This window comes from Haliotis cracherodii, unplaced genomic scaffold (assembly GCF_022045235.1).
Source record: "Haliotis cracherodii isolate W230 unplaced genomic scaffold, xgHalCrac1.p SCAF_6, whole genome shotgun sequence".
NCBI lineage: Eukaryota > Metazoa > Mollusca > Gastropoda > Lepetellida > Haliotidae > Haliotis > Haliotis cracherodii.
The window spans coordinates 56,069,965-56,084,921 of record NW_027266319.1 but is presented as its reverse complement, the minus strand read 5'-3'; the positions used below and the strand labels follow the sequence as shown (position 1 = coordinate 56,084,921).

The following is a 14,957-nucleotide window of genomic DNA, read 5'->3' as shown; positions in this document are numbered from 1 at the left end:
AAGTAGACACAGTTTGGAATTTATGGATTACAATTTTTCTGTTTGACAGTAATAACGACATTTCTGTATAGATCTTTACACCGTTGTCAAGCAAGGCTGAATAATGAACACGGTACAGAATATGTATAGGAGATAGAGGATTGACAGTAACAATTGCTTCATGAGAGAGATTAACATGAGGAGGTTAAATAATAACAAGTGAAGGATAATATTGTAACAACATGATAGACAGAGAACACACGATGAACCGTGTTTATTATTCAGTCTTGCTTGACAACGGTAAAGAATCTATAGAAAAATGTTGCTATTACGGTAAAATAACAAAGTTGTTATCCATCCGTGTCTACTTTATTATATTACCAAGGAAATAGGTAGAACTCTTACAATAGTATTGCAGTATTTATTGGTACCTCTTGGCTAAGGCGCCGCGATTCACTGTGCAGAGTTGCGTCCCTTGGACACACCACAAACCTATGATTGTGGGTTCGAATCCCGGTTCGCCCAAATTGTGTTTCTAGGTTTGTCAGCACCATACCCGGACTTTCTTCTCACATTAAGCTGACACGCCGTGATATAACTGGAATACTGTTAAAAGCAACGTTAAACCCAACTCACTCACTCACTCTCGGCCTACAATTTAGATTTCCTTGCGTATTCAACATAATAACAAAACCTAAAATTCAAATCACAATACTATATAAACAATATTGTGCGTAATTTCTCAATGTATTCTTTTCAGTTAGCATACCTGAATACACGCCTTTATTTACTGATTAAAAGCAGGCATCACCTATTCATAAAACCATCACCAGTATCAGTACCTAGCTTGTCTCGTACTGAAATATCATATATTTACCAATCAGGTTTTTGACTTTCAAGTCTGGATATGATGAATTCCATGGGAACCTCAAGAAAAACTTGGTACTGATGCCTTTTACACAACAACCTTAGTGCTTTTGTAACTCCCACACTTCAACCTTGACTGACATAGTCGAAGCACTAAGGGTACTTTGTGGGAAAGGCCTCAGTCCGTCACGTAGATAGTCAGTTTGTATAAGTTTCCATATATTCCTGTGGTTGTAAGGATGGATTTGTATACAATCAGAGCATTTGTACAGGGACAGTAACAGTATGTGATGATATGATAATGATGTCTGGTAATAGCTCACAGATGATGCAGTTGCTGACATCATCAGCATCATCAGCATCATCATTAGCAACATCATCCGCATCATCATCAGGAGATCATGACAGCGTGTTCATTTTGCAGCCAATTCATGATTCACATTGATGCAGACCTAACAATCATTTTTGAATGCCAAATTCCCTATTTTCATGATTATACAATATGTTTTGTTACGTTTACTGTTGCTTCACACTATACTTTGCTTCATGTAGCGTCAGATTTTACCATTTCCATGCTAACGAATTCCTGTACTCAGGGCCACACATTTTTTATTTTACGTTTCATGGGCCCGCCGCCCCTACTGAAAAGCATCTGGTCCAAAAAATAAACTAAATATAAAATATTTATTTTTGTTATGCCTCCCACCAGAAATACAATACCCTCTTATAACCCCAAAAATGTATATAAACTCCATGTCTATATCACTATCATTGATTCAAGAACCCAGTTGCAGTTTTAACACAGCAGTATGACTTTATGAATAAATCTGTGAAACATAAAACCTGTGAAACATAAAACCTGTGAAACATAAAACCTGAAACATAAAGTCTGTGAAACTTAAAATGAAAAAAGTCTGGCCTCAACAAGCCTGTGTGAAGGTTTAACCATGTTCAGTGGTGTCTGTGTTGTGTGAGGATGAAGGGTAGTTTGTGTTGCTGATGTTTATCCTGGTTCACAGGAGTGATGTGGAATGGAAATGATTACTGGAATGCATTAGGATCCGCTGATCGGGGAACAAATGAACCACATTTAAGCTGATGCTAGTACCTGGATAGGTGCGGGATATAAATGTTTAATAGGGATGTCACGATTCAACGACTGTACCGATTTATATCTATGCAAAATTTTATTGAAGCCGGTATCAATTTGTTCGCGTATCGATTGATTTTTCTTTTTGGAATTGAAATGTCATCAATTTTTTCTGAATTTGACACATACAAAAACTTGTTAGTGTCTGACACTTGTTTGAATAAACAGAACCAACCTTTTCTAAGAATTATTGTTTTACAAAATAATCTACTGATAGTGATTAGAGCACATAATTGTGATTGTGATATATAATTAAAATGTTTGCTCCTAAATTTACGCATAAGAGCTTGGTATTGCTGTTTCGAGATGCGTATCGTATCTTGGCCACTAAATTGAGATATGTATTGTATCGTGACTTACCTGTATCGTGACACCCCTAATGTATAACATAATAATCTAGCACAAATAGGCTCACAGATATATATGATGAATTCTTTTTGAATCTAAAAAATGATTCAACGCACTGTAAGAATATTGTTGATATGTTCTCTTGATTGAAATTCTAAAAGTTAAATACCGTATTCGACATAATAAGCGCCTATGGCGATATTTGCTGATATATCGGCCAGTGAACAATTCCAATTAGCACCCATTTGAGTCATTTCACAATTATTTTCCTGACAGATTGACTTTAAGTTATCAAGAAGTTTAAAGGGGTATATTACATCACAATACACAAATAATGTTGGGACTAGAAGCTCCCAAATTTTAAAAATATACATTGACTTTTTTTCGTTTAATCCTAAATTTTCAGTTACTGTTTGTTAAAATAGAGCATAAAAGTGTTTCGTATTTGTTATCATGATATAAAAAATGGAAAGTAATTGCAAAATGACTGAGTTTTGTAAATTGCCTAAGCCCAAATTTCAGTCAATTTACACAGTGACTTATCTTTCAGTTGTTTAAGGTGCTGCGATTCACTGTGCAGAGTTGCGTCCCTTGGGCACACCAGAAACCTATGATTGTGGGTTTAAATCCTGGTTCGCCCACATTAGTTTCTAGGTTTGTCAGCACCATACCCGTGCTTGTGGGTTTCACCGAAGTAGTAAGTGGGCAACATGGTGTCGTTCCTCCCACATTAAGCTGGCATGCCGCGACAAAACTGTAATACTGTTAAAAGCGGTCTGGTCATGCATACACTGAAGTTGACTAAAAGTCAGAAGGAATGGGTGCATAGTCAGAAAGAAATGTGAACATTAGTGACTTGTAGTGGACCATATAGTTTTTGATAATTTTTGTCATTAAACAATATAACACATGACTAACCACGGTTCCGGGTAGTCCTGTGGGTACCCGGGTCCTTCTCAGTACCCACCCGACCCGAGTACCCGAGTTAACCATCCCAGCCCTAGTATCAGAGGTATCGTATCAGAGTAGAAGATCTGATTTTTATCAGATTGTCCCATGTAAGGAACTAGGTTTCAGACTCTGGGAACATATGGTACAAAACAAAATAGGGAATTGCATTGGGCGTCATTTTGGTCACGTGTCAAATTTGGAATTGTCGTTCATGTATCTGCCACGTTTAGAAAGTTTAACTGAGGCCTTGAATGCTGCAGCAGTTATTCCTAAAATAATTGGGTATTTGTTTTGTATCCCTGTCTCGATACACTGTTATGTTTAAGAAGTCTATTCATATTTATTATGTTGACATGATTGTTTTTCAGACCGTTTTTTCTTGATCAAACCGTTTTTCTTTAAACTTTTTGTAATTGCTACAGAAGTACAATGAAACCATTTTAGTCCAGAAAGCCCTTCTCTATGGACATTTTACCCATCGTCAGAGCAGAGTATACAATAAGTTGTAGTGGTCTCACTCGGGGTGTATGTTTTTTTATGCATCCCGCGCCAGGTGATATAACACGAGCTGGAGGCGAGTGGCATAAGACCACACGAGGGATGCATAGAACCGCATATGCCCCGAGTGATACTACGATAGCGATTCTATCTTAACGGCATGTTGCAATCTGCCTTTGTAAAAGAGGGGGCACAGGTGTCCCAGTCGTCTATGGCGCCGCGATTCGCTGTGCAGAGTCGCGTCCCTTGGGCACGCCTGAAACCTATGATTGTGGGTTCGAATCCCGGTTCGCCCCGATTATGTTTCTAGGTTTGTCAGCACCATACCCGTGCTCGTAGGTTTCACCGAAGTGGTAAACGTCTGAGACCTGCATCACTTTGGGCTTTCCTCCCACATTAAGCTGACATGCCGTGATATGACTGGAATACTGTTAAAAGCGGCGTTAAACCAGACTCATTCACTCACTTTGTAAAAGAATTAAAATTAAAAAGAACTTCATTGAGTCGTAATGTGAAGGTATTTGCTTTGTATTTCCCTCCCCGGCAGGATATGTATTAATTTATTAATAATAACTTTATTACATAATTTAAAGAACAAGAATATTTCAAATTCAACAATAATTGAATCCGATGTTACGGAAAGTCACAAAAGATGCACAACAAAATTCTTTGCGTTACGCTGTATCTGATTGGCTGAAAAGATCTTTTCTTCTGTTCATTGACTAAATCATTCAGGGCAAAATCACTTTAGATTGCTGCACGGCGGGTTGGGTCTCCGGGCAATACCATGCTTAAGAAGGTCTTGTGACCTTTTCTCAACCAATGAAAATACAAAAAAATTGTAAATGTAATAAATTCTTTTATTGCTCAAAGCCAAATAGTACAATATATGACATAAGATTGGATACATACATATCGAAGGACATACTGCTTGGTCTCACCCAAGTACTATCTCCAGTGGGAGTCAGTTTTGAATGACATATCAGAAATGCTGTTATCCAGGCAGTGTAGAAAGCTACTCATCCGCTACCTTAGGGGTAGATAGATCCTTGAGTTTCAGCGAAAGTAAACTCTTGGGGAGTCCCATTTAGTATAGGTTGCCAGGAAACTATGCTGGTTGGAAGAGGTTACAAAATCAGGTTAGAAGCGGTTATTTGGTTGATGGTTTGTCCTCTGAAAAGACATCTGATTAAGACCATCGACTTGTAGTTCACTGAGAGGCGACCAACGGGATCAGGTGATCAGGCTCACTGGCTTGGTTGATACATGTCATTGATCCCAATTGGGGGGATCGATGCTCATGATATCAATCACTGGATTGTCTGGTCCAGACTTGATTATTCGTTGCCATCATGTAGGCGGAATTTTGTTGAGGGCAGCATTAAACAACATACGATATCAGGAAAAGAGTCTCGTGATTACAATGAATGCGACTTCTACTTACCAATGAGACAATCTAAATGAAATCCATGCTGGAGTCTTCCACCCACCCTTCTCTAATGGTGAACTGTTGTTTTTTCCTGACTTGTGTTTTGTGTTTTGTGTAGTTGATGTTTTGTTTATACTGTAGTTGGTTATGTTTGTGTAGCCATGGTAACGCATGTGGAGTTATTGTTACACATCTTTGTACTTATACAAACGAGGGATACACCATATTTTCTTAATAATAAAATGGGAAGATGAACTTTCTGATATTTGTCTTTTTTATATGAAATAAATCTGCTTTGTGAAATGGACAGGGAAGGGCTTCACTGGACACAGGGTAGTTCACCTCAACCACCAGCAGCTTCACCTCAGAGATTCAACATTAGGAGTGTCCCCTTGCAACCTATACTTGTAAGATGATAGCAGACCTAACTGGATTGATTGTGTGCCATTGGCCTCCAACAAGCATGGTTGATCGTTGCTCATAATATCAATCACTGGTTTGTCAGGAGATGATTATTTACAGGCCGTCATATAGCTGTAATATTGCTGAATGTGAGATTAAATCACCAAACAAATCAGTTTACCTGGCAGTGTTGATCTTAGAATACATGTTAAATCTTACAATTCTCAATATACTGTTTACCCTCCTACATACACAGGGGCTGTCGGGTAGCTTAGTGGTTAACGCGTTCGCTGGTCAAGCTGAAGACCCGGGTTCAAATTCCAACATGGGTACACTGTGTGAATCACATTTCTGGTCCCCCACTCTGATATTACTGGAATATTGCTAAAAGTGGCTTAAAACCACACTTATTCACTCATTCACTCCTACATATACATGTGCATCAGTAGAATATTGGTTATATTCGCAATCAAGGCTAGGTCACCTCACCCGGACACAGTTGTATGCAGGTTTCGATTCATTAGAATATAACTTTGTGATGTTGCATTGGCCATTCACGATATACTCATGAATATTTATTGGAAATTGAGGATCATCCATTATGCATCCCTTGTGATGAGTGAGTGAGTGAATATGGTTTTACGCCGCTTTTAGCAATATTCCACCAATATCAAGGCGGGGGATACCAGAAATGGGCTTCACAAATTGTACCCATGTCGGAATCGAACCGGGTCTTCGGCTTGACGATCGAACGCTTTAACCACTAGGCTACCCGACCGCCCCCACCACCCCCCACCCCCCCCCACCCCCACCCCCAGTGATGAAAGGACCACAGACAAGCATGTCCTGCTTGACCACTGATTTTCACATCACAAGGGATACACATTTCAAAGTTTCATCCGTAAAGGATCATTTTAAAAATATTTCTTCTCGTTTATTTATTTTTTTTTAAAGAGAAATTGAATTGTTTTATAAATTTTGGTCGATATGTTTTGTCAAGAATAAATTACACTTTTATACTTGGTAGAATAAATTTGATAACTGAGATTGTTAGTGGGTGTACCCTCAAAATTTGTTAAAGTAGTGTAAAAAGATTGTCCTGGAGAGGGGTTAAGTAAGGCCACGTCATTCAAAGTTTTTATTTTGCCATGCAGAATATGTGTTCATTTAGTGGCGGTGGGGCAGCCTATGTATGTATCCAATGCACCTGCAATCGAAGAATATTCCACTATTCAATATGAATATTAATAAAAAAAAATATAGTTATAAATCACCTTTTCGTGAAGTTCCGATAACAGTCCGGCAACAACCAGGAAACGTGTGGCCATCGTTATTTTCACAAGATCGTATTAACGATGTAAACTGACGCTAAACTGTTTCGCAGGTAGGCGGATCTGCAGGTGCGTTCTCACACTAGGACTGCCGTGAAGCTCACAGGTGTGTTTGGGGCAGCTTGTGTGATAGCACTATAGTATGGTGGCCGAGAAGGGACATCGCTTTATCGACTTCAGTTACGGTTGCGAGAAACATAGCAATAAGCGATAACACGAGTTTGATTTATTTCTGGTCACCATCAAACAAACATGGGTGTGTACTTTCTCTTGCTCTTCAGTTAATATCTCTGGTTTTTAGGAGAATGTAAATGCAACTTGTGGAATAAAAATGTTTTAAAAAGGTAAAAAGTGTATGCAAATAGTGTAGGTCGCCAATTTAAGAAATCCATCACTTATTTCATGAGGTTTAAGATGGAAAGGTTACTCTATTATCAAAGGCATTTGAGAAGAGAGCTGTCGTACAAATTGTGTGCGACTTTCGTCATTGGTTTTTCGAGCGGTTAGACTGGTCTGAACAAAAGACCGTCAGTCACCTTGGAGGGACAAGTTAAATGCCTCCGATGATGAAAGGGAATGGTATGACAACTTTCGCATGAAGTTCTTGCGAAATATTCAAAAGCGCCATAGTTTCATCGTCATCCCACGACATCCCTCATCCCTCGTCTCTTCGGCATCTTTGAGCTGTCACACTTACCACTCAAATGAGAAGCTTATAAAACCAAGTGAAATGATCTGCAGACATCTGGACTATAAATAGAAATGATGACACTGAGGTAAAAAAAACCCACACACACATCCCCATTCATAAACGCATGAAACCCGTGAAGATCCGGGGTAGAATAGGTCTTCAGCAACCCATGCTTGCCGTAAAAAGGCGACTATGCTTGTCGTAAGAGGCGACTAACGAGATCGGGTGGTCAGGCTCGCTGACTTGGTTGATGCATGTCATCGTATCCCAATTGTGTGGATCAATGTTCATGATGTCAATCACTGGATTGTCTGGTCCAGACTCGATTTTGTACAGACCGCCGTCACATAACATAGCTGGAATTAATATTGCTGAGTGCGGTGTTAAACAACAACAAACAAGCCAGCAAGCATAAACGCATAAACTATAAGTCTTAATTAACTGTTCATGCCACAGAATTTCTATATTTGGTAGCTGTCTGTGTGGACTTTGTGGTTTCGAATCTCTCTGGCGACACACATGTCGTCAAATTGTTCTTTCTTCAGCTATACCTGGTTGTAACAGTATTTTTCAAAAAAATTGTTTCATACTTACTGTTAATATGAAATAGCTGGTAATATGAGTGAATTGGGTGTTCTTTAACTTTTTTGAGAAGTATATACTGTAGTAGTACTCTGAACTGTAAAATAACCCGTTTGCAAAGTCCTTGACACAACAATCTGTTTAGCTAATGGACGTAGTATTAATGTATTCCGTGACACCTAATTCGTCGAGGTTGCAAACTGATTGGATCGCTCCCTATCATTGACTCCATCGTGTTACTCTGTACTCTATGCTAATCGATATTTTTTTAGTTCACGCTTTGCTGAGCACATATCAGATAGAATTTTAAATATAATGGTGTGAAAGTCCATTTGTGCGTGGTGTTTCTCTACTGCCCATCCCACGTTTTCCTGCATCGCTGCATCACTGTATAGCTTCCTCACTCCGTCACTGCATCACGCAGAGGTAAGATGCTTTTCCGAGTGTGCTTTTTTTCAGCTGTAGCATTCTTTCATTAACTTCATTGTACATTTTTATTATTTATTTCCAGTTTATTCGTAAAATGATTTAAGTAATTGAGAGTATCATGTGCATTTAAGTTTGTATATCACTGGATAGATAGTCTTTATGTACACAACTGTGAGAACACGGGACCATAGTAACTGTGTGATTGGCATTCTAGAGGTTGTTGAGTAGATAAGAAAACATACAACTTTATGGATAACAGCTTCAGGTTGTAGGTTTTTACACCGTTATCAAGCTGAAGTACGCAAAAAAAACAGAAGTTGTTATATATTTTTATAGGCCCACGTATGTAAAGAGCGTTAAAATAAAATACATATGCATTTCTAATATATATATATATATATATATATATATATATATATATATTACGAACAATATTATGAACGAAACGTATTTCTTAAGACATCATATTTTGTAACAGTTTACTAATAGAAAGTGACACCTGTCTTCAACTAGTAACGATATTTCATAACGTTTGCAATTTTTAGTCAAATCCGATTTTAAAGCGTACACTTTATTTTGCCCAGCACTTTATGTTCGCAAGTTCTAAATGATTACTTTCACGGTTCGAGGGGATTCCCCGTACCTCGACCCGCCGCTGGACTCATCATGCTGATAATCCAGTGATTGACATCATGAGCATCGATCCATGGGATTGGGATCGATGACATGTATCAACCAAATCAGCGAGCCTGACCACCCGATCTCGTTAGTCGACTTTTACGACAATCATAGTTGCCTTTTACGGCAAGTATGGGTTGAAGTGATGACTGAACTTCTGTTCAAAGCGGGGTTTATACCTAGCACACTCTCTCCTGTTGTAGGGGGCACGGGTGGCCCACTCGTCTAAGGCGCCGCGATTCGCTGTGCAGAGTTGCGTCCCCTGGGCACGCCAGAAACCAAAGGTTCGCCCCAATTATGTTTCTAGGTTTGTCAGCACCATACCCATGCTCGTGGGTTTCACCGAAGCGGTAAACGTCTGAGACTGGCATCACTTCGGGCTTTTCTCCCACATTAGTTGCCACGCCGTGATATAAATGGAATACTGTTAAAAGCGCGTTAAACCCAACTCACTCACTCTCTTGTTCTTCTTGTTGTAGCTCCCACAGGAAGAGATCATGCGCCTGCTTCTAGTGTTTCTTCTCCTGGCACTGGTCACGCTACCCGAAACAGAGGGATGGTTGCGCGCGAACCGAAGACATCGGATATGGAACAGGATCAAGTGTACCTTCGTGCGCTGTGGTGAGAGTTTATACATTCGTGACCAACTCGTGTTCTTCCGGGACAAGCCGAATAACGACTCGTGCCCCTCTCGTGGCCATTTTTGCAACCGGGTTCCGTCTTAGCGCAAACGGGCATACTTAAAACAATTGTCAACTCGTTTCGCAATGGTTTACATATATTTCCCCATATATCATTTATATTTCAGATGCAATTAAAAGCACATCAGGACATGCGAAATTATACAGTATGATTGAACACATTTAACTGTGTCTTGGGTATATTTTTAGATGCAAGACATATGTAAAAACAGAAATTATTTCTGAGGGATTCTTTGACAAAGAACTTGAAATCATACGCACATTCTGATTGGTTTGTCGTAGTTTCGCACATAACATTCATCGATAGGGGGACGAGTCTTCTTGCAGGTTAAGGAAAGGGGCGAGTGGTGACGAATGAGAGTTTATACTGCGTATACTGCTAAAAATAATTATGCCTCATTTTTACCCCCAAAGTAAAAAAACCCCTGTTCCATGAGTGTTCTAAAATATAAATATTAATCTAGCTATCAACACATACTAAAATTAGAGATTCGATGTCTCGGGACACAAAATAGACAATAAGCAACGAGCCATGTAGCCATAATGTTTAATTATATCCCGTGCTTTTTCTTCGGGGTGCATTCAAAGCGTTCTGCAAAACATACAAAACTGAGGAATCTTTTTATATGATAAATCTCCTTTTCGAAGCACATGGTCCATTTGCCGTTAAGACGTTGTATCCTTCTATTATAGAACTTTCTGACTGCCCCCAAACCAGACCTCAACAGCGGACTTCAAGGCAAAACGTTGTTCTCGCAGTGCTTTTTTTTGTTAGTTTGTTGTTTAACACCGCACTTAGTAATATTCCAGCTATATGACGGCGGTTTGGACCAGGCGACCCAGTGATTGACATCATGAGTATCGGTCTACGTAATTGGGATAGATGCATCAACTAAGTCAGTGAGCCTGACCACCCGATCCCGTTAGTCACCTTTTACGGCAAGCATGGGTTGCTGAAGACCTATTCTACTCCGGAATCTTCACGGGTTGCCCGGTGCTGGGCATTAAGGGGATAAAACAAGGATTGGTCGCCTTGGAGTCAGTATACTGTGTCTGAGTGGGGTATTCATGTGGCATGGTATCTTAGTAGGCAAGCACTATGAACCCGGCAGAAGTCTGGCTAGTACACGCAGCCACACACACATGCATGCGCGTCGCAATATATCATCTTCCCGAGGCAAGGGAGTTAACTGACTATAAAAGTCCAGTTTCCACCCTTGCCGAACTAGGCTGGAATTCCTGGGCTCGATCGTAGCGCCACCAGTGGCTATTACGAGTTATGTCCTTTCTATGCCTCTCCTATTGTCCAATCAGATTCAACCTCTCATATCACTTGTATTTGCTTCGAACAAAACGGTGGCGCCCAGTCAAAACGATCTGATCGATAATCTATATTGTGATAAAACGAGTCTTACATCGCGAAGTGCATCAAATCACGTGAGCACCTTGATTAAAAACATGAAAAGATTTAGAAAATATATGTTGACAACGAGTTAGCGGTGCACATGCTTTGTGAATCCCGCAGTCGACCGAAATCTGCATGACAGTTTACGAACCGGATTTCGATTTCGGTGCGCGATTTTGTTTCGACTATGCATAGACTCGTTAGTCCAGCCAAAATGTAACTCCATAATATCAGCCTAGTTCGGTAAGGGTGGAAACTGGACTTTTATAGTCAGTTAACTCTCTTGCCTCGGGAAGATGCTATATATGTGCAGTAATCACGTATACGACGTTAAACCCCATATCGCCTCACCTCACTTCATGAGCGACAGACATTTGGTGATAAGTTATATGTATCAGCCGGAACTATTATTTTCTTGTTCTTCAATCGCAGGGGTGCCTGGGGCCACGGGTGGCCCAGTCGTCTAAGGCGCCGCGATTCGCTGTGCAGAGTTGCGTCCCTTGGGCACTTCACAAACCTATGATTTAGGGTTCGAATCCCGGTTCGCCCCGATTATGTTTCTGGGTTTGTCAGCACCATACCCGTGCTCGTGGGTTTCACCGAAGCGGTAAACGTCTGAGACCTGCATCACTTCGGGCTTTCCTCCCACATTAAGCTGACACGCCGTGATATAACTGGAATACTGTTAAAAGAGGCGTTAAACCAAACTCACTCACTCGCTAAAGTAGTTTAGGAGTGTCGAGGCTGGTTCAAGTTTTCTTCAAACTGATTGTAGTTTAAATTAACTTTGCTATGTGAAATAGCAGCATCATATATGTCGGGCCATTCTATTTTAGAAAGGAGAGTTCAAGGACGTGATGTGGATGCAAATAACGATGATGTAATCGACCAAACTGAAGCAGAAAATGTTATTGACGCACGTGCTGTGAAGGATGTACTTTCTCTTGCGGATGATGGTTAGTGTTTTTTATTTAGTATGGTTTTTTTTCAAATGCTTATTTGTATGTTACAGTATTTATGAGTGTGGCGCCAGGGCGGGCCATGCAGTCATTTACGGTACAGACATCCGCTGTTGATAATTACGTTCTTAAACTTGTAAGAAACCATTAATTTGGTGTTCGAATCCCATATTCACTTTCGGCACTTCATGTAGGACACGTCCGACACGAGAAACCTGTGATCTTATGTTCGAATCCCGGTTTGTCCCGATAATGTTTCTAGGTTTGTGACATCCTAATAATGCTCGTGGGTTTCAGGAAAGTGGTAAACGTCTGAGACCTGCATCATTTCTGACCCCCCCCCCCCCCCCCCCCCCCCCCACACACACACACACATTAAGCTGGCACACCGTTATATAACAGGAATACTGTTCAAAGCCGCGTTAAACCCAACTCACTCACCCACACACACACTTTACTGTTTGTAGATGCGGATCTGAGACGAGCGGTCATAGACGAGGAGGATGTCGACAGTCACGTCAACGAGTAGCGTTGTCATGACAGCATGTCCTGGATAAATAAACTTGCAAACTGTCACCCGTTTATGTCTTGCTTCAGGCTGTATCTTGCCATCATGCATTCAGCATGACCCACGACAACTATTGTAGGTAGCAGGTAGTCGTTAGGAATGATTGTTTGTTGTTTAACGCCGCACTCAGCAATATTACAGCTATATGACGGTGTCTGTAAATAATCGAGTCTGGACCAGACAATCCAGTGATTGACATCATGAGCATCGATCGATGCAATTGGGATACGATGACATGCATCAACCAAGTCAGCGAGCCTGACCACCCAATCCCGTTAGTCGCCTCTTACGACAAGCATAGTCGCCTTCTACGATCTATACTACACCGGTTGTACACAGGTATCATACGTATATGAATGGGGATGTGTGTGTTTTATTCAATGTTATTTTATACATTGAATGTGCAAGAGATTTGGTTGGTTTCCGTCAATATTCAATATTTCAGCTATATATGTCACGGCAGTCTGTAAATAATCGTGTCTGGACCAGACAATCCAGTGATTGACATCATAAGTATCGATCTACACGATTGGGATACGATGACATGCATCAACCAAGTCACGAAGCCTGACCACCCGATCTCGTTAGTCGCCTCTTACGACAAGCATGCATGGATTCTGGAAGATAAATTCTAACAGATGATGTATCGATCTCTCCGTGTTTAGATACCACGACGTCATAGATAAATCCATATCAAGCAGAATTACTGAGCATGAAATTCTACAGGAAACAATTGTGTTTTTAATGTTTTTCGTAAGTGTGATTTTGGGCTTGGCAGTAATAAAATATAGTTAAAACTGGGATTAAACATTCCTGATTTAGTTGTCGGCAGTTCCGTAAACCAAATACTTTGTAGTCGACCGGGGATTATTGTGGGTAAATGTGTATTTAAGAACGTAGTGGGTGGGTTAGTTTACGGGTGAGTTTAATGGCTGAGGTAGTACCTATCTTTGTAATCCTTGCGTATTATTTTAAAAATTATGCCCAGCATGTCCTGGGTAAATAAACTTGCAAACTGTCACCCGTTTATGTCTTGCTTAAGGCTGTATCTTGCCATCATGCATTCAGCATGACCAACGACAACTATTGTAGGTAGCAGGTAGTCGTTATGACTGATTGTTTGTTGTAAATAATCGAGTCTGGACAAGACATTCCTGATTTAGTTGTCGGCAGATCCGTTAACCAAATACTTTGAACGCCTTCATAAAAACACCATCAATGTGTATTATATTACTGAAACCAAACCTCTTTGTTGAAGTGTCAACCTGCTTTTGGTACACCAGATGTCGAGCCCTGTTTACATGGTAAAATGGATGCCGCAGTGCAGTAAGCTGGATGCCATGAAATGTTTATCTGGATGCAAATAACTCTCTCTCTCTCTCTCTCTCTCTCTCTCTCTCTCTCTCTCTCTCTCTCTCTGTGAACTGAATTCCATTTGTAAATATGGAGCGTATTTTTGTATTTACATGTTGATGAAATATAATATTTCAAGCTCTTGTCGAATGTCAACCTCCGGTGAACTAAGGGAGATCACTCGAAATACGCCCGCGTGAATCTACGCGAAGTGAGTGAAACAGTCATATAATAACTGAGACAGCTATACGAGATCAATTTGCGGTTTTACTGTCATTCAGATTCAAGCGACAGGTGGTTCAAAGCGTTCAGTCGTCAGTCAAGTCAATTTTGGTTAAATATTGCCATTTAAGTACCAACTTTCGTATAGTGAAGGTTTTTGAAAACATTTTTTTCAGCTGGACCCAACAAACTATGTATTTACTGAGCACCATCAAACACTCTATACTTTTTCACTATTAACAGCAAAGTTGACATTTGATTATTTCCCACAAAACAACTATTCATTAGTTTCAGCACTGTGAACAAACTATTAATTGTGGGTATATTTCTGAATCCCCACTCCCCACCCTCCGAAATGAAATGGATGCTCCCAAAAGCCCATATTCTAACAGGGACACTGGTCAGTAGGCCCTT

The 14,957-nt window shown here is 40.3% G+C and overlaps 1 protein-coding gene across 1 annotated transcript; it reads left to right on the top strand.

Annotated features, from left to right (window-relative positions):
* The first annotated feature begins 8,621 nt into the window (after nt 1-8,621).
* Nucleotides 8,622-12,976, top strand: LOC139446711 (uncharacterized). The gene is made up of 4 exons (XM_071228005.1): nt 8,622-8,654; nt 9,815-9,956; nt 12,278-12,397; nt 12,868-12,976. The coding sequence occupies exons 2-4, from the start codon at nt 9,833-9,835 to the stop codon at nt 12,927-12,929; spliced, it is 306 nt and encodes a 101-aa protein (XP_071084106.1). The 5' UTR covers nt 8,622-8,654; nt 9,815-9,832; the 3' UTR covers nt 12,930-12,976.
* Nucleotides 12,977-14,957: the final 1,981 nt, after the last annotated feature.

What these genes read in the sequence shown, in the direction of transcription:
- LOC139446711 (XM_071228005.1), top strand. Translation starts at nt 9,833, where the DNA reads ATGCGCCTGCTTCTAGTGTTTCTTCTCCTGGCACTGGTCACGCTACCC. An exon ending in GTGTACCTTCGTGCGCTGTG is followed by an intron (nt 9,957 to 12,277) that starts GTGAGAGTTTAT and finishes ATTCTATTTTAG; the next exon opens with AAAGGAGAGTTCAAGGACGT. An exon ending in ACTTTCTCTTGCGGATGATG is followed by an intron (nt 12,398 to 12,867) that starts GTTAGTGTTTTT and finishes TACTGTTTGTAG; the next exon opens with ATGCGGATCTGAGACGAGCG.